The 23,030-nt window shown below is 47.9% G+C and overlaps 5 protein-coding genes and 2 non-coding genes across 7 annotated transcripts; 6 read left to right on the top strand and 1 right to left on the bottom strand.

Moving 5' to 3' along the window:
• The first annotated feature begins 459 nt into the window (after window positions 1-459).
• Window positions 460-545, top strand: F5B22DRAFT_t10. Its single transcript has one exon. It is a non-coding gene; the product is annotated as a tRNA-Arg (tRNA).
• Window positions 546-803: 258 nt separating this feature from the next.
• F5B22DRAFT_15297 (sideroflexin-5) lies at window positions 804-2,426 on the top strand. Its single transcript, XM_047969161.1, has 4 exons — window positions 804-1,194; window positions 1,320-1,453; window positions 1,535-1,629; window positions 1,732-2,426. The coding sequence occupies exons 1-4, from the start codon at window positions 1,091-1,093 to the stop codon at window positions 2,419-2,421; spliced, it is 1,023 nt and encodes a 340-aa protein (XP_047836392.1). The 5' UTR covers window positions 804-1,090; the 3' UTR covers window positions 2,422-2,426.
• A 5,753-nt stretch (window positions 2,427-8,179) lies between these two features.
• On the top strand, window positions 8,180-11,345 carry F5B22DRAFT_15228 (kinase-like domain-containing protein). The gene is made up of 6 exons (XM_047969153.1): window positions 8,180-9,546; window positions 9,604-9,685; window positions 9,744-10,091; window positions 10,147-10,609; window positions 10,663-10,750; window positions 10,799-11,345. The coding sequence occupies exons 1-6, from the start codon at window positions 8,575-8,577 to the stop codon at window positions 11,021-11,023; spliced, it is 2,178 nt and encodes a 725-aa protein (XP_047836391.1). The 5' UTR covers window positions 8,180-8,574; the 3' UTR covers window positions 11,024-11,345.
• A 530-nt stretch (window positions 11,346-11,875) lies between these two features.
• On the top strand, window positions 11,876-14,068 carry F5B22DRAFT_640973 (uncharacterized protein; the record flags this gene model as incomplete). Its single annotated transcript, XM_047977920.1, has 1 exon — window positions 11,876-14,068. One exon carries the CDS (start codon window positions 11,876-11,878, stop codon window positions 14,066-14,068), a length of 2,193 nt encoding a protein of 730 aa, XP_047836390.1.
• Window positions 14,069-14,788: 720 nt separating this feature from the next.
• On the top strand, window positions 14,789-14,894 carry F5B22DRAFT_t11. Its single transcript has one exon. It is a non-coding gene; the product is annotated as a tRNA-Ala (tRNA).
• A 1,773-nt stretch (window positions 14,895-16,667) lies between these two features.
• F5B22DRAFT_632525 (ribonuclease T2-like protein) lies at window positions 16,668-18,354 on the top strand (the record flags this gene model as incomplete). Its single annotated transcript, XM_047976708.1, has 6 exons — window positions 16,668-17,391; window positions 17,503-17,608; window positions 17,793-17,822; window positions 17,884-17,987; window positions 18,052-18,146; window positions 18,220-18,354. The coding sequence occupies 6 exons, from the start codon at window positions 16,668-16,670 to the stop codon at window positions 18,352-18,354; spliced, it is 1,194 nt and encodes a 397-aa protein (XP_047836389.1).
• A 2,778-nt stretch (window positions 18,355-21,132) lies between these two features.
• On the bottom strand, window positions 21,133-22,996 carry F5B22DRAFT_653088 (NADP-dependent oxidoreductase domain-containing protein; the record flags this gene model as incomplete). The annotated part of the gene is made up of 5 exons (XM_047979685.1): window positions 21,133-21,959; window positions 22,039-22,373; window positions 22,440-22,647; window positions 22,701-22,745; window positions 22,817-22,996. 5 exons carry the CDS (start codon window positions 22,994-22,996, stop codon window positions 21,615-21,617), a joined length of 1,113 nt encoding a protein of 370 aa, XP_047836388.1. The 3' UTR covers window positions 21,133-21,614.
• Window positions 22,997-23,030: the final 34 nt, after the last annotated feature.

The raw sequence follows: 23,030 nt of genomic DNA, 5'->3' as shown, positions 1-23,030 counted from the left end.
TAACGATATAACCTTCGGCATTACAGCTTCTGAGTTGATATGAATTTTGCTTTGAGCACTTATCGGAGTAAGAACAGTCGTTCTTACGTGACACTCGCTCGACACATCACCAAGACCTCGGAAGAATGGATAAGACAGTTAATGAACTAGCAAATATCATTAGATCATGATATACTGAACAATACAGGATTGGGCATTATGGTCATTAAACTTGGTGATTATTACCAAGCAATCTCGCAGAGATCGTCAGTTTGTCAATTCTTATTTCATTGAAGTGATTGAATGAGAACAAGCATAGTCTATTCTAGCTAGCTATATTTCATTCTAAAGAACATCGCGGGAATTCATAGGACTTCAATATCTGCTAATCGTTCTCCATAGAAGGCGATGTTTTTTGCTATATATGACAAAGCTGTAACCGTTTTAAGCATCGGTTCATCACTAATCTGCTTAACAACCGGCCTCGTGGCCTAATGGCTAGGGCGCTAGATTTCGGTTTCTATATCATTCTCTAGAGATTGTCGGTTCGAGTCCGGCCGAGGTCGAGTTAATCTTTTGTTCACATTATATTTTTGGGTCGTTATTAGCATTTGAGGGTTGAAGATATTTTAATTGCTTATGTCATCTAATGATCACGGTTAGGTAACACCTACGACAGCAAGGGGCAGGGCAGTATGGAATTAATTTACACAACCCTATTAAATAGCTACGGTGCTGATAACCCCATTTAACCAAGTTTCTACCGGATGAGTATAACGCACAGCACAACTGACCCTCATGCTGAGGAATCTACAAATTACCGTGGACGAACGGATCGAGGGGTTTGTGAAGGAAGTGGACGGGTAGCGGCGGTTAGTGGGGGCCAGGCTTGAGGGCTTGGTGGGTAGGGCCCCGATCTCGGTCTTTGCAACAAACATCTTTCACCGCCAATGACGAGCCTCGCATTGTAAGTCGGCTGCGTGGTTGCACGTAGCCTTGCCTGAATCCTCGTCGCTACAGCCTACTGCGCCTCTGTGAAGATATACCAGCCGTTCTCATAGAGTAGTAGCAGCGGGAGTGCTCGGCGAGGGCAGTTCGACGCAAACCGACCATGTCCGCCTCCCTCCCTGGCAATCGGGAGCTGCCCGACTCGCAATATGACTTGAGCACGTATTGGGGTCGCGTGCGCCATACTGCCAGCATCACTGATCCGAGGTGAGTTTCCTCCTGTCAATGTAGCCCAGGATAAAAGTGAATGGTTTGACGTTGCGACCGACTTCATATCTTCGCCCCAAGTCACTTGCTGAGATGCGTTGCTGACCTGTTTTTGCTTCGTGCAGAACCCTCCTGGCTGGGAAGAGAGGCCTCGAAGATGCGAAAACGCTGGTTATGAAATACAAGCAGGGCGAGATTAAGGAGATGACACCCGAGCTATGGAAGGCGAAGAAGATCGTCGACTCGACGATACATCCGGGTACGGCCACTAATCCGCGTTTCTTCCTCTACAACTTTGTTTGCGGCGCTGGGCTTGGCTAATTGGATGTGATGCGATCAGATACCGGCAAGCCCGTCTTGCTCCCCTTTCGCATGTCGTGCTTCGCCCTCTCGAACTTGGTCGTCACAGCAGGAATGCTTACACCAGGTCTATCAGTACGTGCTCCCCTTATGATCGCAAATGCTTTTCAATCTGCGCCGCACGCAGGTCAAAAACTGCGTCGCGTGACTGTGAGCTAACCTTATTGCGCCGCGCAGAACACCGGCACCATCCTCTGGCAAATCACGAATCAGTCACTCAATGTCGCCATAAACAACGCGAACGCCAACAAGTCCACGCCACTTTCGTACTCCAAGATCGCGCAATCGTACTTTCTTGCTGTTGGCGCCTCATGTTCGGTGGCCGTAGGCCTGAACTCTCTCGTGCCGCGCCTCAAGCGCGTGACGCCCTCGACAAAACTCATCCTGAGCCGTCTCGTGCCGTTCGCCGCCGTTGCGTCGGCAGGTTTTCTCAATGTGCTGCTCATGCGCGGCGAAGAGATGCGCGTCGGCATTGACGTGTACCCGGTGCTGTCTGCCGCCGACAAGGAGAAGCTAGCGGCAGAGGGTAGGGCAGAGAGCGACGTGGCGTCTCTCGGTAAGAGCCGCCGCGCGGCAACGGTGGCTGTGGGCGAGACAGCCCTGAGCCGTGTGCTCAATAGTACCCCTATCATGGTCGTGCCGCCGCTCATCCTCGTTCGGCTCCAGCGCACGCAGTGGCTGCGCAGTAACCCCCGGATGACCCTCCCTGTGAACTTGGGGCTAATCCTTGGTATGAGCTACATTGCGCTACCGCTCGCTCTTGCGGCGTTTCCACAGCGCCAGAAGATCAGTGCCGAGAGTCTCGAGGAAGAGTTCCATGGCCGTGGGGGAGAGGGCGGACTGGTCGTTTTTAATCGTGGAATCTGATACCCTTATGTTATAGAGAAGGAGAAGGAAAGAAAGACACTAGATATAGAGGAAAGAGACATGAGCGTCTGTTTGGTTTACAGGTCTGTCTTTGTGCATCTCCAAGGAGACTAGTGGTTGACCGCGCGGTTCTGGGCCTATGGGAAACGTCGCGATGCTTTCTATTTTGTTCGGTCACAGCGTTATGGACCATCTAGCTTAGAGGCTCGACGCTCAAAAAGGGGCTTATGGCTCCTTTGATGGGAAGCATTGATACCCTTTCGATATCAGGAAGAAGTTACTTCAATGAATAGAAGATCATTATATATCTACTTGAATTCTATTTACCTACCTACCCCTTTATGAGTTGACTACTCCTAGTTATTCAACTATAGATTTTAGACACGGAATCCATTGCTTCGGCCATGCACCTTATACCATGTAATGTCTTGTTAGATAACAGTGAACCCATGCTTGCCATGTCAAGTTTATGACGATGCTTTCTGAGACGGATGATGAACTTCGTACCAGCGTTTCGGTAGGGTTTCTGGTGTAATAGCTACGAGAGATATTTGTCCGAGGCTTTGTTTCGAAGGAAGTCATCGTGAAAAGTGCGTGCGAGTCCATGCGCCCGAAATTGCCGTAACCATAACTGCAAAGAGCAGTTACCCAGGGGAGTATTTATAGCCAACTTTACCAGTCCCATTTCCCCATGTTTTCTTTTTAAAAAATACAATTTTAGTTTTAGGATCAACCAAACCGAAAGACTGCATGGTTTGGTACACCCATACTTATATCATCAATCCATGCTTAAGATATAGATATACTTGGAGTACCTAGCATCATTGCGGTGGGGTGATGTCTGCGAGATCATAGCGTATGCCGGAGTTCGTAACTGCATATGCTACCTTCAGGGTATAATAATAGTGAGCAATTAATCAACCCACCGTTGACGGATATGCGAGAGAGTTTGGATATTATGTATGAGTATGTATATACCTATGTATGTATGTATGCGCGGATCACTATTCCCGAGGCTTGGAGTAACGTAATAGGTACTTCGTATGATATGTGGTTGGCGCAAAGACAGCCATATAATAGGGCCGAGGATAGTTTACTACCTACCTACCTATCTACATACGTAGTATACACACAGTAGAAAACAACTCTGCACCCTTCTATCCAATGCAGACAGTTATAGACAATGTACCTACCTACATCATCATGTCTAGGATAGGTGCTTACTTACTAGACTAGGTATGAAGGGTTTCCCGTCGTAGAAAGCCGACGGGGTATTCAAGCCGAGTAGGGTAGCGTTGGGATTGTGGACTGGGTTAGATAGGCGGTGGGCGACAACGGGCAACGCTAAACGAACTGCTGCGGTGCAGTGCCCATCACACCGCACACATGATAATACTAGGCAAGCCAGGTAGGTATCTACCTAAGTCTCTAGCTGCGCAAGCGGTGGCCCGATGGTGGATGATGCTGAGGATGCCGATGATGACACTGATGATATGTGTGTGTACGGTAGCATCGAGACCACCTACCTACAACTGTTGGCTTAGGTGGTCTGGTGCACGCACCACATACTCACGCACTTCCAAACTTGCGCAACACCACCATCCCATTCCGTGGACGCGGGGTACATTGAAATATTACGTTGTCCCTGGTCCCGGATGTCCCCTCATTTCCTGCATCTTGTTGTTTTCTGATCTGATCTGCTGTATCTACGAGGAAATTCAACGGGGTTTCCATTCTTTTTGCTAACGATGATAAGCAAATAATAACTGAGTGTTGTTCTTCACCGTGGGCTCTCACAAATGCTTGCTTGCTTGCTTCAACATGTTGTGTTGTAGGTACCTTTGCAGTGTTGTTGTGCGTCGTCGTTCCCAGTCTCGGCTGGTCCATATTCAGACGAACCGGCATCCTGACCGCGCAACCGAGATTCACGGTGGGTTTGGATAATCATGCTTTCGCTTGTATCCACGTACCTAGTGTACGTATTAAGTAAGTAGGGTATGTCATGGTCTTATAAACAGTTTCGGCATGTGGCTTGCCATTATTCCTTGGCTCAGCTCAGCCTGAGTTGAAGAGAAGAAAAGACATACGGTAAACAGTGTTTTCTGTCAGCGATTCTTGTTTCTGGATCTGCTTCTGCATTTCGTACTTGTTCGTTCGTTTCTTTCCTTGGGGGTGTACATGCCATATAATACCCAAGCCGCGATCTAGATTTATTTATCCAACCGAACGAGACGTTGCACGTTCACTCTGTGATACGGGCATACTCATAGCCAAGTGGGATGGTAAATCTGTTATCGTGAGGAGGCACAGCAGCAACACACTACCTACAGTACTTCATCTGGTAGGCAGCGTGGGTTGTACAGAAACAATGGTACTCTAGGATCAACTGGTGTCATCTCATAGTAGATAGTATGGCGGAGCAGTGACTTCATCACCGTGTCAAGGGCCCAGCCGGGACAGTGGACAGGGCAACAAGACCAAGAGCCAAGGAATGCCCCAACCGAGGGACGCCAGCGAATAGACTGTGCATTGGGGTACTGCATCAAATGCAGGCAAGATAACCAATACTACCCTCCATTACTACGGCTTCAACGCACCACCACCTACATGTACTGTAGTTAGCTTCACCAAAACTGCCTCGCTGAGAATTGGAGTTTGTTGCCACAACATGCTATGGGCACTAGGTATTAGCGCACAGTATTGACGACCTTGGAGCTGGAACCGTCTTGCGGTACGCTCGACGCCCATCGCTGTCATCACTGCCGGTCACACCGTTGTGAAGATGAAAGCTGACACTGTTGCTAAAATCTTGCGGATTCACCAACATATTACGTATTTCGAGGCAAAACAGGTGAATAGCGGTGCACCATCTCATGGTAGACTCATAGTACGCATTTGCATCCACTCTATGAATAGGGCAGTGGTGTAGTGCAGTAGTAAGCCTGGAACAGCTTGGATCCCGAGTTTGGGACCTGTGATTCAATTCATGTCTTGACATGTGTAAGTACCGGTAGTGTAAGTAGATATCTGTGGGTTATCTGTTTCGATCGATTGTGAGCACCATAGCGAAGCGGTTGCTGTTGTCCATAGTCGGGAATCATCAAAGTTAGATATCCTGCCACGGGATTAGTTGTGTTGGGCCAGTACGACTCTCCCAGTTGATTAGATTTAACCAAATACCTAAGACGAATAGGATGGAAGCGAGGGGTGAAAGAGGACCATACGGATCTACTATAAAGTAAGTATACTGGCGATCGCGGAGACGAGAATACCTAGCTTTCTCTATTGATGGGAAGTTGATGGCGAAAGCTGCACACAATCCATTGCAGCCACAAGGCATTCAAGTGCACCTACCGGCGTACGTAGCAAAGATTGAATTCAGGGTCTGCCAGGGGGGTGTTTACGGCCAAGTCCCTGACAAGTTGGCGCGGATTATCGATGACCGGATGAGGGGTCAACTCTTCGAAACCCGGCAAGCGGCTGCACGAGATGCATAGCGTGGCTGTAGTGTAGAAGGGAACAGGGATCTCGCTGGAACTGTTTTTTTTAAAGTGTAGAAAAAAGTGTAGGTATTTTGGAAAAGGCCGTTTCTGCAGCAGATCAAGGCAAAAGCCTCACCCTTCGAAGGGCCATGCTCGATATCATGTAGCACTCGAAGTATATATGGATAAAGGCAAACAAGTATGACGATGTCTCTCTCTTTGGTTCTAAGACAAGTTACCAAGGTCAAATACCTAGAACAGCGAGCTGGGTGATGTGATGATGGATGCAATGGGGGGAGGTGGAGTGACTGGTGGATTAAAAATGCGCAATAGCCATCGTGAAATCCCCAGGTACCGATGTAGACTAAGCCAAGGTTTACACTACCTCAGATCTGTTTAGGCCAAAACTCAGGCTGCTAAGCGACCTGGGTACTGCCTGGGTCCTGGCTGGGTACGCTGACATTGTGGCACAATGTTGGCACAATGTCATTGTTGGCAAGGGCCATAGCAGCGTCACTAATGAAAGGAAGAGGCTTGGAATGAGGTGGGTTGTGATGTGAATCTTGGGACAGAGGATGCTGAATGAAACACAGGTGCAGATTGAATGTTTAGGTACTTGTTCATCGCCTACCTATAAAAAATACTACCTACGCTTGCTTAGGTACAGGCCTACAACATGTTGGGTTGGCGGTCCCTGCCACTCTGCAGAGGGCTAATTAGTGGGTGTTGTAGGCACCTATAGGTACGGACACGCTGTGGAACAGACCCATTGGAGCATGCCCTTCTTCGCGAGAGAGCTGAACTGTGTGATTTTGTGATTTTGCCACACAATAAGTATACAGTACCACTAGTAGTAGAGTGGCGTCTCTCCATATAAACTGTCTCGACTGTACACACTTAGATACGCAATGTAATACAGTGTCTATGGGGGAGAGCATATCGAAATAGGTATCTTAAAGTGCCAAACCTGCTGCTATTGTTTGAAGGAAGAATGCGCCTGGGATTAGCTAAAAGCATTTACTATGTACGTGCCTCAAACCCCCCTCGGCACTTACTGAGTAATCGGGTACATATTGGTACTCCGATTTGGTGAATGACCGGTAGGTAGCGCAAGCTCTAGCACGCGCTCCCTAACCTCCATTTCTTGAGCAACACTGATTGCTCTTTATGACCTCGTCGCAACACGTAACATGACCATCCTGTAGAGGGAAACAATCAGTGAGACATATTCGAGAACGAATGACAACCTCTCCATGCCCAGTTTTTCTCACGTAATTGTACTCTACCTAGGTAGTACTATGTACAAAAAAACTCGCAATTTTGCCCAAAAGAAGCTCTTGGTGAGGCAGTACCCCAAACTGCGTCTCAGCCCTCAGTGCCCTGTAATCTAAGCCCTATCTACACCCACTAACAGACCAGGCTGTGTACATACCTACTGTACTAGTAATCCTAAAGTACTATTGGAAATCCCTAGAGTACGTGCACACAAATGGAACTCGACGATGGATGATGGTCCAGTTCCCCCTACCTACTGTAACTAGATATTGATTTGTAGGTAGCGCATTCGGGCATATAGTTGTCAGGATGTATTCAAACCAGACGAGTCTCACGACGTAATAAACAAGTAAGGTGGTTGGTTCATCAGCGACAATGTAGAACAACATGGAGCACCCCATTTAGTGAAGGTCTTCTCTGTAGCCCTCTAATTTTAGAGGGGGCTTATTGAACTCTACCTACGGTAGTCCGCTAATACCACTACCTATCGACCTATCTAGGTACCTAGGTAGGCATTCACTAACTCACCACTATGCAAGTAAACACTAACTATCTCTAGCAGCCGGAAAATACCTACATATACCTAGGTATATCACTCTAAGTTAGGCATGTAGGTAAGTATCACGACTGCAGGGTACACACGTAGGGAATGAAGATACGGTAGTGTAGGTACCGTGCCGCTGTCGCTGTCGGATTCACAACCTTCTGCGGTTAGGGCCCATCTCGATAGCCACTTGCACAACTCCTCAATGCCTACCTACTCAATTGGCACTAACTCGTCTAAATGGACCAAATGCACCAAATGACTTGTGCCGCCTATTTACCTCGCCTGTTGCTCACAACCTAGAGCATTTCCCGAACCTGATGGATTGACCCAAGCGCCGGTATGCGTGTCTAGGCACCAGACAGTTCACTTCGTTCAACCTTGAAGTAAGTCAGTTGATTACCATATAACGACCGCGAGAAATCCGAAAACACGAAACATTCAAGACTCGAAGGCCATCAGCTCCGATTAGTTCCAACTAGCCTCTACAGACGTCTGGCTGTTTATCTGCCGATTTGCTGCGAACTGCTGGCTCAACCTGGGCGGTTTAGCTGTATGGTACCGTAGTGTAGTCTAGGGTCATCAATCAGTCTTAGGGGAAATCCTGCTGCCCGCCCGACCCGGCCCATCTCCCTGTCACATCCTCTCGTGTGTGCGGCCGTCTGGTCGGTCGTCGTCTATTCGCCTCTCTGTTCGCCTATTCTTCTCTCTCCCATCACCGCCCTCTCTTCTCCTGCACTTTGGCCATTTCGGTCTCGGTATTGTCGGTCCATCTGTCTGCTGGCCTCTCACACTACCGCGACGCTCCTACGCCGTCGTTAATGGGCAGACATTTTCACACAGAACTCCATAATGTCAACACCAACGACTGCCACGGCCACATTGCCTCCCCATTATCGTCATCATCATCATCACCCTCCTCCTCATCACCATCACTACCCGCCCTACCAAGCTGTGCAAAACAACGGCTATCGTTCTGTGGCTTCCGGCCCTGTAAACAACCTCCTTCCCACGCCTTCCTCGACGGCTTCGACAGCACCCATTTCAAATAGGCATTCACAACAACAGCCGCAGCAGCAGCAGCAGCAGCAACAACCACAACATTACCATCATAACGGTACCACGCCCAGCATCACAGCTGCTTCGTATTCGGTCAATCCACCATATTCCGGGAACGAGGCATCTTCAAATGCAGTCACGGCTTCAGTAGCACCTGCCCGACACCTCTCGACGAGAACACATTCCACGCCTCATTCCGAAGCACATCATAGCAACATGGCGTACACAGAAACCCAGCCGAGGAAACGGAGGAGGTCGAAGGAACCCGATTGGAAACAGTTTTACAAGAATGGGTTGCCCAAGGAAATAATCATTATAGATGACACTCCTGAGCCCGAGTCGAAAATGTCGGAATCTGCTACTTCTAGGACATACACCAACGACACTGCAAATAGCGCAGCGAATAAGCCGGGTCCTCGCCACGTTGCTAAGAAGCGAAAGAAGGAAGACGAATTTCACCCTGAAAATCTGTACGATGCTAGGTTAAATGGCTCATATGTTCAATCGTCCAACGGTGGCTCCGCTTCGACAGATCGGACGACGTCAGCGTATAATACCACGGCCCCAACATCTCTTTCTTCAAATGGGCAATATGATTATGAAGCTCCGCAGACTGGCCAGAAGCGAAAACGCACTAGGCAACAAATTGCTCAGGACGCAAAGCGAAGAGAGGTTGAAGTTCTTGGTGATGGTTATCACGAGTACCAGCCTCCCCAGAAACCGATAAAGAAATGCGGAGAAGTTTCTGTTCGCCCTGTCAACGATGTGGGTGACAATTCCCTTTGTACTATGAGAGGCTAAATACTGACTTGATGTCTCCAGCGAACACATCAAACTGGTGTCAAGATTGACGATGATGACGGCCACTATATAGTGGTACCCGACGCTGATCTCACAGCACAATGTCAGTTCATTTGCTCTGAGATGTAATAACGCTGCAACGGATGTTAATGACTGTGTAGATCAAATAAGGAAACTTCTTGGACAAGGCACCTTCGGCAAGGTCGTTGAGGCTCGAGACCGTAAAAGATCTAAGCTCGTTGCAATCAAGATCATTCGCGCAGTACAGAAGTATCGAGATGCTTCGAGAATCGAATTACGAGTGCTACAGACGCTTAAGGCCAACGACCCAGAAAATCGCAATCGGTGTATTCACCTCCGGGACTGCTTCGATTTTCGTGGCCACATCTGCATCGTAATGGATCTTTTAGGTTCAAGCGTCTTCGACTTCCTGAAGGGCAATAATTTCGTTCCTTTCCCGAACAGTCAAATACAGAGCTTTGCTCGTCAACTATTGACTAGCGTCGCTTGTGAGTATTTCTTGATCAATTTAATAGGTCTTACATGCTAACGCATATAATCTAGTTCTTCATGATCTTAATCTTATCCATACTGATCTCAAACCCGAGAATATTCTCCTATGTGACAGCGCTTATCAGACCTTCACTTACAACAGGCGAATACCATCATCAACTAACGGGGCGACCCGACAAGCTACGCAGCGGAAAGTTCTCCTTGACACTGAAATTCGCTTAATAGATTTTGGATCCGCAACCTTCGATGACGAGTACCACTCCTCCGTCGTTTCAACGAGGCATTACCGCGCTCCAGAGATCATATTGGGCTTAGGATGGTCTTTTCCATGCGATATTTGGAGTATCGGTTGCATTTTGGTCGAGTTTTTTACCGGAGATGCCCTATTTCAAACTCACGATAATCTCGAACATCTGGCAATGATGGAGAATGTGTGTGATAGTCGAATTGACCCACATCTCGTCCAGATGGTCAACAAATCAGCGTCACGCAACAGCAGCGGTTCCCCTGCTAAGTACGTTTTCCAATCACCCGTGGACATGGAGTCGGCCTTCTAATACAAACCAGGTACTTCAAACGTTTAAAACTAGACTACCCTACCGCCGATACCACAAGGGCGTCCAGACGATTTGTCCGGAACATGAAACGACTGAGCGTAAGTTTAACAAGTAATCGTGTAGAATCCTATTTAACATAATATCAGGATATTATCCCGGCAACCAGCCCTTTTCTTCGGCTCTTTCTGGACCTTTTACATAAGATATTTGTATATGACCCCGCGAAGCGGATCACTGCTCGTCAAGCATTGGCCCACCCTTGGTTTCGAGAGGCTGCCATCCCCGACGACGGAACGGAGGCTTTAAAGATTCGACTGGAGCGTGCGAGGGATAGCGAGTACCATACGTCTCGAGTGCCAGTAGCAGCATAAGGGTCTTAAATTTCCTTTCACCGACAATGTGGTGATGGAAGGGAAAATGTACATTTCACCAGGACCCCAATTTTATGATACATACGTTGGCATTCTCTATCAGCGTGCATGAAGGATAGTATCCAAGCGGCGTTTTGAACAGCATCGGCGGTGTATCCAAAGGTTAATGACGGCACTTTACATAGAACATATGTCTTAAGGGCATTTATGATGAAAGGGCGTGGACGTCATACGTCTCAAATATATATTCTGCATCGAGCAATTTTATTGTTGCCAGCATAATTTCACCGCATATAACAGATAGATGTTTGGTGCTTCATTGTCTGATGACCAGGATTTCAATGGACAGTTAACCAATCTTTCGGCTATGGAAAGGTATTCAACATGATCTATCCAGTTTCTGCTAGTATGTGCGTCCCTGAACTATGCTAACACTTGTTCATAGAGCATATTGCGGCAAACCCGTGCCACGCTCTATATCGCCCTCTGGCTGGTCTTTCATGGCCCGATTTAAACCAGAGTGTTGAAGAACAACGCACATGCTGGGCAGACAAGTCGAGTGGATTCGAAACAAAGCAAGTACTTGTGTACAATGTCGAGAATTATCGATACAAGACTACAAAGCCCTCGATGTCTTTGAAACAACACCCATTGTCCAGCTAATCAGAAGTAAGGCACTAAGAAAGTTATAATATGACGCCCAACTGCCAGTTGCAGGCTGTTCTCGCCCGACATTCTCCTTTACCTATTTTCCAAAGCAACCTACCTACCAAATTGATTTATCAGCTCATATTAATTCCCTTGCAGACTGACTTTTAGCACGATTTCTGTTGCCTCTGCCTGTGTTTCTTCATGAGTATTGGAATTCAAGACTTGTCGGACGAGCTCGTCGTCCGCATGACTAGTGTCCTTGCACGGCGTCCTGAATACGGCATCGGTATCCCTTCCCGAAGATGGCTCCAAAGGCAAGAAGAAAAGATAAAAGATCTTCCGAAAGAGCTGCAACGTCCATCAGGCTTAAAGAGACTCGCAATCAAGATTGTCGATCACATCGACCCCAATATCGTGGACCCGCAGGCGGTGCTCTGCAAAACACACTCGGCTCTCAACCCTTTCTTGATTCGAAGACTTTTCATTGCCCTCGCGTATGAGGTTACAGTCCACACAGACTCCCTGCGTTTATGGAGCGCGAAAACCCTAGATCCAGAGCTTTCTGCTCTTGTTGGGCGGCTCGACTCGATAGTGGCATTATGGACTGCGCCCGAGCTTTTCCACGAAATTTACGGGCTCGCCCCTTTTGACGGTTACCACGTCTTTGTTCAGTCTGGATGTGAAGCCTGCAGTCTCGCGGCTATTGGTGCTAGCGGACGAGCTCTGGCAGACCTCCGGGCGACCCTTGTTAATCGCATGGAAGAGTGTCAGGAAAGGGGTTCCAGAAAAGGTTCAGGTAAGGTGCCTCGCCTATACCGTATCGTAGAAGCTTGGATTGACCAGCTTCGCAAGCGCTGTGACGATGCAGACCGAGTAGAACAGTGCAGGGCTTGGAGTGAAGCTCTACTTGTCGACTTGAGGATGGCGAGACCCCAAATCAAATCTTGGCGAGCCAAGCAAAAGCGGCGTCGCGCCAAGTTAGAAGATGCGAAACGTCCTGTGTATAGTGAATTGAGAAGAACTAGCACAGGCGCTGAGATCGCTCCCCTACCCCCCTCTGCTGGCGGCAAGAGACGAACAAGAAACGGAATTCCAGTAGCTTTAGTCGATATCAAGGGAGCCGAAGACCAGCGAAGGGCTGCCAAGGCCTCGAACAGAAGGGAGAGCATATATCGTCCCGATAGTCTTTCTGGGGATTCGGATGTGCACAGGCGAGAGAAATCTGCTCGTGAGCGCAATACCAGTGCTAACACTCGACCTCCTGCCCCTGAACCGGCTCGAATGAGTGGCCCCAGCGACGCTTCACCAACAGGATCCTTTCTCCACCGGTTTGAACAGGAAATCCCCATTGGCGATGATTTCCAAGCCGATGAGAACCTAGAAGAAGACAACGAGCTAGACGACAATGATTACGCTGAGAAAAGCCGAGCTAGAGTACAAGAATGGTTTTCCAGCCAATTTTCCCACCCTGAATTGAACCTGAGCCAGGACGATACGCAATCCATACTGTCCATGGTACACCCTGCCTTTCGCCCTAATGCTAGTCACATCGCTGCATCTGCCTTGCCCTCACCGCTTGACGTCAGGAAAAAATGTGAACCATCGTCCCCCCAAATTGGAGGATATAAGGCAGCGAGTAGCGTATGGACAGACTGTACGACGTACACGCAAGATGAAGCCAATAACTCCAGCATACCCCCAGTGCCACGGATCCCTTCGGAATACAGGACTGATAAACGCTCCCTTGATAGCGCCGGCCAAGGTAGTTCGCCTAGAGTGCCGAGACCAAGCTCAGGCTACAGCAGGCAAACGTCGACGACGAGTTTCCCTCGGTACAAGGATCCGTTCATAACTCGGGCCGAGTCCGTCTCCTCGTCATCATCGTCGACGAAAGGGAAGAGAAAAAATGAGAGGGAAAACCCAGCCCCTAATTGGCCTGCTCCCCCACACGGACATCCGCCCGATAGTCCGCGTCGGCAGGGGCCGTTCCTGCCTCAATCTGACGTCGGCTCCGCGATGTCGGAGCAACGACACGCTTTTCTCATGGACCGCTTCCGGCCCAAAGAGGAGCCCCTGCAAGAACGAAATTCGACGAGCACGAACCACTCTGATCCTCGAGCTTCGACCGCAACAAAATCACCAGAGCGACCGCCGGGTATGCAGCGCGCCTCTAGTTCAGTGTATAGCAGATCTTCTATTTCTGGCTTCGCTGGGTCTGAAAAGGGGACGGTGAGAGATGGATCTGCGGTTACTTCACGGTCTGCCGCGACTGCGCAAGCCCAGCGAAATGATGTCGGAGGTGATGCTCCGCGAAGTAATAAAACTCCTGGGCCAAGATATCCGCCGCCCCCGTCTGCCGTCACGGAGTTGGGCAACTTTCGGGGGAAGATGTAATGCTACGATTTGACGTAAGTTAAGTTGCCAGTTGAGCATATGTTGAGTGTACATTTAGTATATGTTAAATGTATGCTGAGCGTAAGTATGTCATGATATGTACAATATGCATTGTATGTATTAGATGTCTTGTATGTATGTTTTAGTGTCATATTGTTTTTTGTTTTGTTTTGTTTTGGATTTGTTAATAGGATAATCAATGTAAGTTAACCTTTATCAGTATCTACTACGTTTCCAGTGTTAAGGTGAGTTAAAAGGTAAGTAAGTATCTGAGCGCAAGTGTAATATCTGGGTAGAAACTACTAGGCTGTATCAATGTTGGTGTCAAGCGTATAGAACGCGGAACGGCTTAGTAAATGCTGCGAAGATTCATCTATGGTTTGTATTACTCTCTCCAGTTCTGGTCTAAGAGAAATATTGTGTGGTGAAAATGTGAAGTCGAATTCCGTATAGACCCTTCAAAGCCAATGATAGCATTCGTATTTAGATGACACGAACAACGGTGGAAACAAAGGATGACAATGGGAGAGAACTGAAATTCACGTTTTCTCTAGCTACCTATGTGAAATAAGGACCAAGCACTCCAGCCGTCGTATAAATCAAAGAGCGAAGATGTATATCTGCTTGTTCATCTATAATAGCTTCCGTGTTGTAGCCGATGTAATTCTAGATTTCAACAGCGCCGAGCATCAACACAGAGCGTGCTTCTCGCAAACGTCTGGGCCCGTGGTCTAGTGGTATGATATTCGCTTTGCATAGATATGGCTCGAAAGCGCCTCTGATATGTATCTGCGAAGGGTCCGGGGTTCAATTCCCCGCAGGTCCATCACGTGTAGAGTAACTCTTTTGTTATCTAGCTTCATTGACTCTTAGGAACTCAATTTTTTTTTTCCCCCGCAGCTTATATTTTTAAGGCAAGGGATGCGAATTTCAAAAGTATTAAGGAGGTAGATGGTAAGAATAGTAGTATAGGGGTAAGTAAGTGCCTTATAATAATTATTATTTAATTATACTGTAGTTTTAAATAAGGCCTTTATAGCTAACTAAGCTGAGCCTTTAAGCTAGCCTGTCTACATATACAATAAGTCCCTTCATATGTAGCCCTAGGACTGTAATAAAGAAAGAGATGGTCTACGTTAAACAGTGTCGCGTTTAAAAATCCTGCACCTTTTATACTTGTTATCCTCTTACCCCATTTCACTTTGTTAAATTTCTTCTAGTTAAATATGTTTTAGTTTCACAATAGGACTTGCCTGTACGTAAACCTAGTAATCGGCATCTATAATCGCAAGGCTTTCATTGTGGCACAAAGTCTAAAGGGTCCAGAATTTTGAAGGCATTCAGACTCCTTCTGACTATACATGCTATCTCTTTATTCCCCCATCTCCAGTCCCCTAACAGCGATGGATAGCTTCGAGGCTTGATACCCCTCGACATCATAGACTTGACACTACGGTTATAAGCTTTAGACTCTCCGCTGAGAATGTCTTTTCTGCCCGATCGTGTAATACATTCTTGTGGCTTGGAAGAAAGGTTTGATGAGAAAGTGCAAGTACTGTGCGGGGTGGAGTGAGAATGTCGAAGAGAAGAAGTAATTCATAAGGGGAAATGTGAGGTTTGAGACGCGGCGCCGGCCTACATTGACCTTTTGGATGTGGACGTACACACTCGTTGTTGCGCAAAGGCTTCCGAACAATTTGATCGCACAGCTCTCTGGACACTAGTGGTGAAATCTTACCCTGGAAACCTCACACAAGTATAGATCTTAAAGCTTAAAGGGTATACTTAAACATTAGATCAGGCTTCAAACTATCGAGATCGACTCTAATTGATTGCTAGTGAAAGGTGGCGCTAGCTCGCTCCCATATATCTCTCCACACCTCCGCAAGGAAGAGTCTCCTTGTCGCGCTATAGCAGAAAGTCTCTGCTAAAGAAAGAGTACGGGCTTATCAGAAAGCACCTCCGCCAGCATGATTTGAAGCTAGAAAGCGTACAGGCATTTGACAGAGTGCTGGATACATGGCATTTAGTTTGCTGTTCGCTTGTTGCTGAAATGCACGCAACGAGTTGAAGAGCTCCATGTTTTAAGATGAGGAAACAAGTTGGAGCTAGAGAATCTGATTGGCCCGGGTTGAAATGACAGGCTGTTATGCTCTATATATCTGTCGTCGAGGGAGATAGCAGGTAAAACGAAGGGGCTATGGTACGTGGGGGGAAGGCCTCGAAAATTGCAGTTAATTCGTCGATCGTTATGGAGACGTAACGGGCTGAATCTCCAGGCCCTGGATATATACCGGTGTTGGTATTGTAGCCTTCCGAATCCGGAAGTTCTATAGCGTCGCATCATGCGCGGGAATACTAGTGCTCCCTGGACGCGTAGGCTTGGCCTTGGTTTGGCAGGTAGAACGACATCGTGTCCGTGTCTGGATTCATGGTGCGCGATAAAAGGATTCGGGTGTCACTGTGTCTCGTACATCATGGATTGTATAAGTAGAGCATTGTCGGCCAAGATCTTTTGTGTCTCTTCTTCTGGCTTGGCACCGATCCCCTTTCTGCATATCTCTCTGTAACCCGTGACCTAGGGAACGTCATAGTGATCATGGCTTTTGGATTTGTCTCAGTAGCCCTTGCGGTCGTGCCAGTTGCCAATGCACTCTCACTTACCACACGTGCCACGTGCTCAACCAATGTTGAGAGTTGCTCCTCAGGTGCCGACTCCTCGTCTGTCAGCTCATGCTGCGTGAACAAGCCTGGTGGCCAGTTCCTTCAGACGCAGTTCTGGGATACGGACCCGGTCACCGGACCAAATGATTCTTGGACTATCCACGGGCTGTGGCCGGATAACTGCGATGGGACATTCGACGAGAACTGTGATTCTTCCCGCGAATATGATGATATAACAACTATTCTCCAGAACAATGGTAAATCATCGCTCGTGTCTTACATGCAAGACTATTGGCAAAGCAACAGCGAGAGCCCCGAGAAGTTCTGGGAACACGAGTGGTCAACCCACGGAACTTGTGTCAGCACACTTGACCCGGACTGTTATTCAAGCTACAAGGAAGGACAGGAAGTTGCGGACTACTTCCAGGTGGCAGTCGACCTGTTTAAAACGCTCGATACCTACAGCGCCTTGAATGATGCTGGTATCACGCCTTCGAGTTCGAAAACATATACATCCTCGCAAATAAAAGCCGCTCTCCTGAAAGTCACAGGAAAAGCCGCGGTCATATCCTGTAGCAACAGTGAACTATACCAGGTTTACTATGGGTTCTTCGTGAATGGGCCGCTAGCGGGCGCGGATTTCGTTCCATCGACGATCGGTAAGTCGAGACAGAAAATGAGAGTCCAAGTCTTATGTCGACTATTTCCAGTCTCTTGGGCTTATATGTCTAATATATTCGCTATAGTTTGCTAACATTATGGACTCTTAGTTGGTCAGAGTTCGAACTGTCCAAGCAGCGGCATCAAGTATCTACCCAAGAATGGTTCCGGCACAACGCCGACCAGTACCACGAAGACTATTACTAAGACTGGTATGTAATAAATATAGTGCTCCTTTTCCACAGCTTAGGTTGCTTTGAACTGACATATCATAGTAAGTTGTTACGTGATCCGTTTCCCCGGTTCAGCGAAATGCCTGCTAGATACGTCTAGGCAGGCGTAATATGGTGAAGGACATCAGGGACTAACGCATTCCTTCACAGACCACTTCGCCTACAAGCACGGCAACGGGCACATTTTCAGGAAAAGGGTATGTCTATATTCAGGTGTTTGACTTGTCTCGGCCCCGGATTCATGCTAACTCTGCACAGTTACCTCAATGCGTACTACAACGGAAATAAAAACGGTTGCCTCATTTCTGCAGGCACGTGGTACGCTACCGGATCATGCGCAACTTACACCGCAACTGCTTCCGGTAGGCATTTGACATTACCTTTTATACATGTGCTTCTTCAGATGACTAACATATTCATCCCTAGGTTCGGGTTTCACGCTTGCATCTTCCAAGGGTAACTGTGGCATCGTTAGCGGCGCATTCACCTGCGGTTCAGGAGTCAGCGCGACGGTATTCAACGTGAGTACTCTATATCTCTTGTTGCCATTCAATTGTATGTATAATTACTCCTTACTAATTTGTACAATCTCAGGCTGTGTCCGGAAAACTTGGCTATAACGGGGCGTCTACGTTTTACACCAGTGCAGTGCCAACAGGCTCGACTCAAGCTACTGTGTATACATCTCCCAAGACATACTCAGTGAGCTTTCAGTGGCAAACGGTATGAAGAACCCATGGAGAATGTTAGTGGTCCAGATGGACGCAAGGCATAGCGTCACAGCAAAAGATGCATGTAGTTGGATTTTAATATACCTACAATAGTACAAAATAATACCTGTGCTTCAGAATCACTCACTCGTTCATGTTTCCATATAGTTGATACTGAGCCCATTCATAGAATACTATAACTGTCAATTTTAACATGCTCCATTCGGATCCTTTCCTGGCCTTGGCGATTGACGCTGATTTTAAATGCAACTGGACTAGCCTTCTTAGCCTCAGAGATCCGTCAATATGTCTCATACGAGCGAGGGCTGAGCGGCTTCACTTTTCAACACTAACAAAATATCTTATCAGGGGTCTCATCGCAAAGGAATACAGCCCGATTCCATACATACGTGAATTACATATAGCAAACCTCGTCCGCTCGAGCACATTATTAGACCTCGTCGTATCACATCGTCACCAACAAAGATACGAACAATAGAGCATACCACGATGTACTCCGGTCAAACGGAGTCTTACCAGCTGTTCTAAGTATTCGTTCGATTTCGAAATAAAAGCTCGCCCTGACAACTCGTATTACATCTAAGTCAATACACAATAGTATACAAAGGTTTATTTAAGCTACCTTCAAGTCGTCACCACATAGGCTGACCAATTTGAGCAAGAACAGAACGCTCTTCATTTCCATTGGCCCGTGAGCATGTCATTGACGCAGTGCTCGATAATTTTGTCAGACAGGGCAAGAAAGAGCAGCCAATAGAAGTTCGCAACAGCACAAGTCGTAACGTAGCCGAAATCTCAAATGAAACCCTACAAGACTACATGAAGCGCTTAGTCAATAACAAGACGCAACATCCGGAGGTGATATCATCAGCCGCTCAGTCGAGGAACAACTAAAGCCCAGGAATATCTCCGAGGACAATGTTACTACCCCAGATTTCTTGGTGCTGACGGCAGGCAACGCTGCGCTGATCAATAGCATCGGCCTTGGTACTATGACACTCCTTCAACATCCGAAACAGCTCTCCGATTTCAGAAAGGATCCAGAGCGCTTAGCAGTGAAAGTGATAAACGAGATAACTGGCTATCACACTGCTTCAGCGCTGAACAGCCGTTGAGCGGCAAAGGAGGACATAGAGATTGGGGGATAGCCACTGCAGAAAGGCGTTGGAGGCATCTGCTCCGTTCAGTCTGCGAATCGGGACGAGGATATATTCAAGAACCCAGAAGAGTTTGATAACCATCACGAGATGAAAAACGCCGACTCTCTGAGGTTCGGCTACGAACCCCACGGCTGCCAAGCGGAGGCCTTCTCTCGTACTCAGCTGGAAAATCTATTCACCAGAATGTTTCAAAGACTGCCGAAGATGCGATTAGCTACAGATCCTTCCAATCCGCGGTATACTGAGCCGGCTATGAACATCGGAGCCACTGAACTGCCGGCGTCTCTGAGATAGTGAAGAAAGAGCTGTTGAGTATGCCGCATGTCGACAAATGGCCAGGTCTTGCACTGTTGTGTGTAATATGATACGCCGAGTCAGTAACATAACCCAGGAACAAGACGCTTTCTCTCCAAGCTTGTGGCTGGTAGCTTATGTAACCGATACCTCGATTTAGGATAGTTAGCGCATTCGGCTCCGCGAATCACTTCGGTACAGTAAGAAGCGCCTTGGTCTCCTGGAGCAGAGGGCTGTCCCCGGGGCTTTAGCTTTAAGAAGATCTAGTATATATAAGCATGAATCTTCAGTAAGGTGAAGGGTCTGAAAGTGCCTGCCAATGTACCCTGCATACTTATGATGTATGTAGATGGCTCGAAGTGGAGAAGAGTTGAGGACCTAGCCACTTGAGGTTGGAAGGGCGTGTGTGTCTGTAGGCAGGGACCAGTTTCTACTCCATAGCTTCTTGGAAGCACACCGTTGGATTTCTTCGGTTCCAGTTGCGTAGTCAAATATCAGCCCTTCTGAAACAAGAGGATAGCCATGAATACTGACTCTTATGGGACTGGCATGAATACGCACATCTTGTTGACGAGATACCTAGTGTACGTAGTACTACGATGGTTAATTTGATTTACCCCAGCTCTAGGTACTCAACTGACAGTCTTTCGGGTAAGGCAGAGTTGGAACGTATTAATCTGGTGTTTGCAAGGACTTCCCTGTCTTAATTGATACACTGGTATATACTTTAATACTTTTCTTCATCCTTGCTTCTTCTTCATTTCCTCGTTTTGGTAATGCCAATCTGTTGTTGCGTAAGACTGGCCAACCCCAACTTCCACCCGATGGCTTGGTACCTATTTCAGTAGTAATCAATGAGGACATAGTAAAGAAACATGGGTTCGGTAACGTTCCGCCATTGGTCTCGCAGCAACGAAGATCGACGGTTCTGGGATCGGCGGTAGGGGATTGTGGGAGAAAACCATGGCCAGCGGTATCAGATTAGCGACTTACTTATGAGGTATCCATCCATCCTTACGGTAGGTAGAGAATGAACGGGACATGTCGCTATTGTCTCAAGATATGCCATTCCATACTGCATCAATTGAGGTTACGATATCTGGATGCAGGTTCTTGAAGCAAAAGGAAACAAGCTTCTCTTTCACCGAATATCTACTTCGTAGGGCGAATATGTACAGCACTAGTCTACATTGTACCTAGCGATTACATGCAGCTAAATATAAACTAAACTATAATAGGAACGAATAAGTACTTTGAGCGTGGCTCGCCTTAGAGGCTAACCCTATATAGGAAGAGCTAAGCCTTAAGCCTCCTGCTGACTGCTGACGGTCCCGCATGCTTCACTTTTCAGCAGGTTTCTTTCCATCCGAGTTCCCAAAAGCAGACTAACTTTTCCATGTCCTGCATGCCAATCCTGAAGAATCTTATACCTCATCTTCAAGTCTGAAGTGCAAACCCCTGAACAGCCCTCGATCTTCTACCTATAAGCCCTACTAGGGACTGGTAGGGACTCATTGGTACTTGCGTGATGATCACTGACGCGTGTCATACTCGTAGGTCATTTGAATCATGACTCTCGCGGTCCGGACCCGGCCTGAACCTGGTATGGCAGCCTGCAATGTCTTAGCCGCCCCGAACTGACCGCCTGGTCAAGGCTGTCTCTCCCCAGATGCCGATGGCAAGCCCGAAAACCTCTCCGAACGTGCTGCTTGGCTCTGCATCGCCGAGCACCGACTTGTCTCACCAAGTACGAAGAGAAACATACTGCGTAGCCTGGGTGCCACTCGTAGAGGGAGAACGCTGTCTAAGAGTGACCTTGAACCTTCCTAGGCTGGTACAATGCCTCTAAGCTCTCCTCTTCCTCGGCTGTTAGCTCCTTTCCAAGCGCGTCGAGTGCTTCATCCATCCTCTCCGGGCTGCTGAACCCGATGACGGGAGCCACCGTTCTGCGGTTGAGCCACGCCAAGCCGACGTGTGAGAGCGGCCACCCGCGTTTTTCGGCGATTTCGGCTGCCCGAGAGATGATATTGGCTGAGCTCATGTCGTCGCCTTGTTCGTAGAAGCCGCCATTTTTGGTGTGCACCGTCCGGATCGACGTTGGGGCTTGTGTCTGTGGTCGTGCTAGCCGCCCGCCAGCTAATGGAGCCCACTAAACGATGCCATCGATCAGTACTGGGAATCCGAGAGTCCTTCAAGGTAAATGCGGAGACAGAAAGAGCTTGACCTACAGCAAGGGTGCCGACACCTGTCAGCTTACAGTATGGGTTCATCTCCCTTTCTTCTTCGCGATAGAGGAGGTTATAGTGATTTTGCATCGAGATGAACTTCGTCCATCCGTGCTTCTCAGCCGTATGCTGCAATATCGCGAATTGGTGTGCCCACATAGAACTAGCGCCTATGTATCGGACCTTGTTCTCCTTGACCAGATCGTGCAGCGCGCACATGGTTTCTTCTGGGGGCACTGTCGGATCGAATCTATGGATATGTAATAGGTCGATATATGTTGTGTCAAGGCGCTCGAGAGATGCTTCCACGGCGTTGAAGATGCCCGTCCGGGATAGACCTATATCCGCGTTATAGAGGGAACCCCTTGATGGAAACAATGACTAGCACTGAGGACACGACCTACCCCATTGATTGACGTAGTCTTTGCTAGTATCAGCAATGTCGTGGTGCATATAAACCGAAGAACCGGGATCGTATTGCTCAGGGTCGCAAACAACGCGGAAACATTTCGTCATTAAGACAACCTTCGACCGAGGGATGTTGTACTTCTTGAGGGCTTTGCCCATGATACGCTCTGATTCACCATTCGAATAAGCATTGGCGGTGTCCCACTAGCGACTCTGTCAGAACCATTATGGGTAGAAGAGGGTTATGAAGCACCTACCGTATTTATGCCTCGATCATAGGCGGCTTTCAACACCTTCAAGGCCTAGCCAAAACCGAGTCAGCATTTCCTGTTGCTAGCCCATTCATGAGATGTCGTTAATATGTTAGACCTACCTGTTCCTCTTCTAAAGCCCACGGAAGCCAACGGGAGCTGCCGAGATGTGCGCCACCAAGAATGGGATTTGATACTCTGAGACCGCTATTCCCCAGCCTTCGGTAGCATGCTCTCGAAAGCGATACTGAGCGCCGAAGCGCATCAGGCACGGTGGCGAACTGAGAAATTGTAGCCTTCATAGCTGATGACTCTATAGTAGGTGGAAATGGAAAC

This window comes from Xylaria bambusicola (assembly GCF_022495145.1).
Source record: "Xylaria bambusicola strain CBS 139988 unplaced genomic scaffold F5B22scaffold_1, whole genome shotgun sequence".
NCBI classification, from domain to species: Eukaryota; Fungi; Ascomycota; class Sordariomycetes; order Xylariales; family Xylariaceae; genus Xylaria; species Xylaria bambusicola.
The sequence above is the reverse complement of the archived record's forward strand: the minus strand, read 5'-3'. Positions and strand labels throughout refer to the sequence as shown.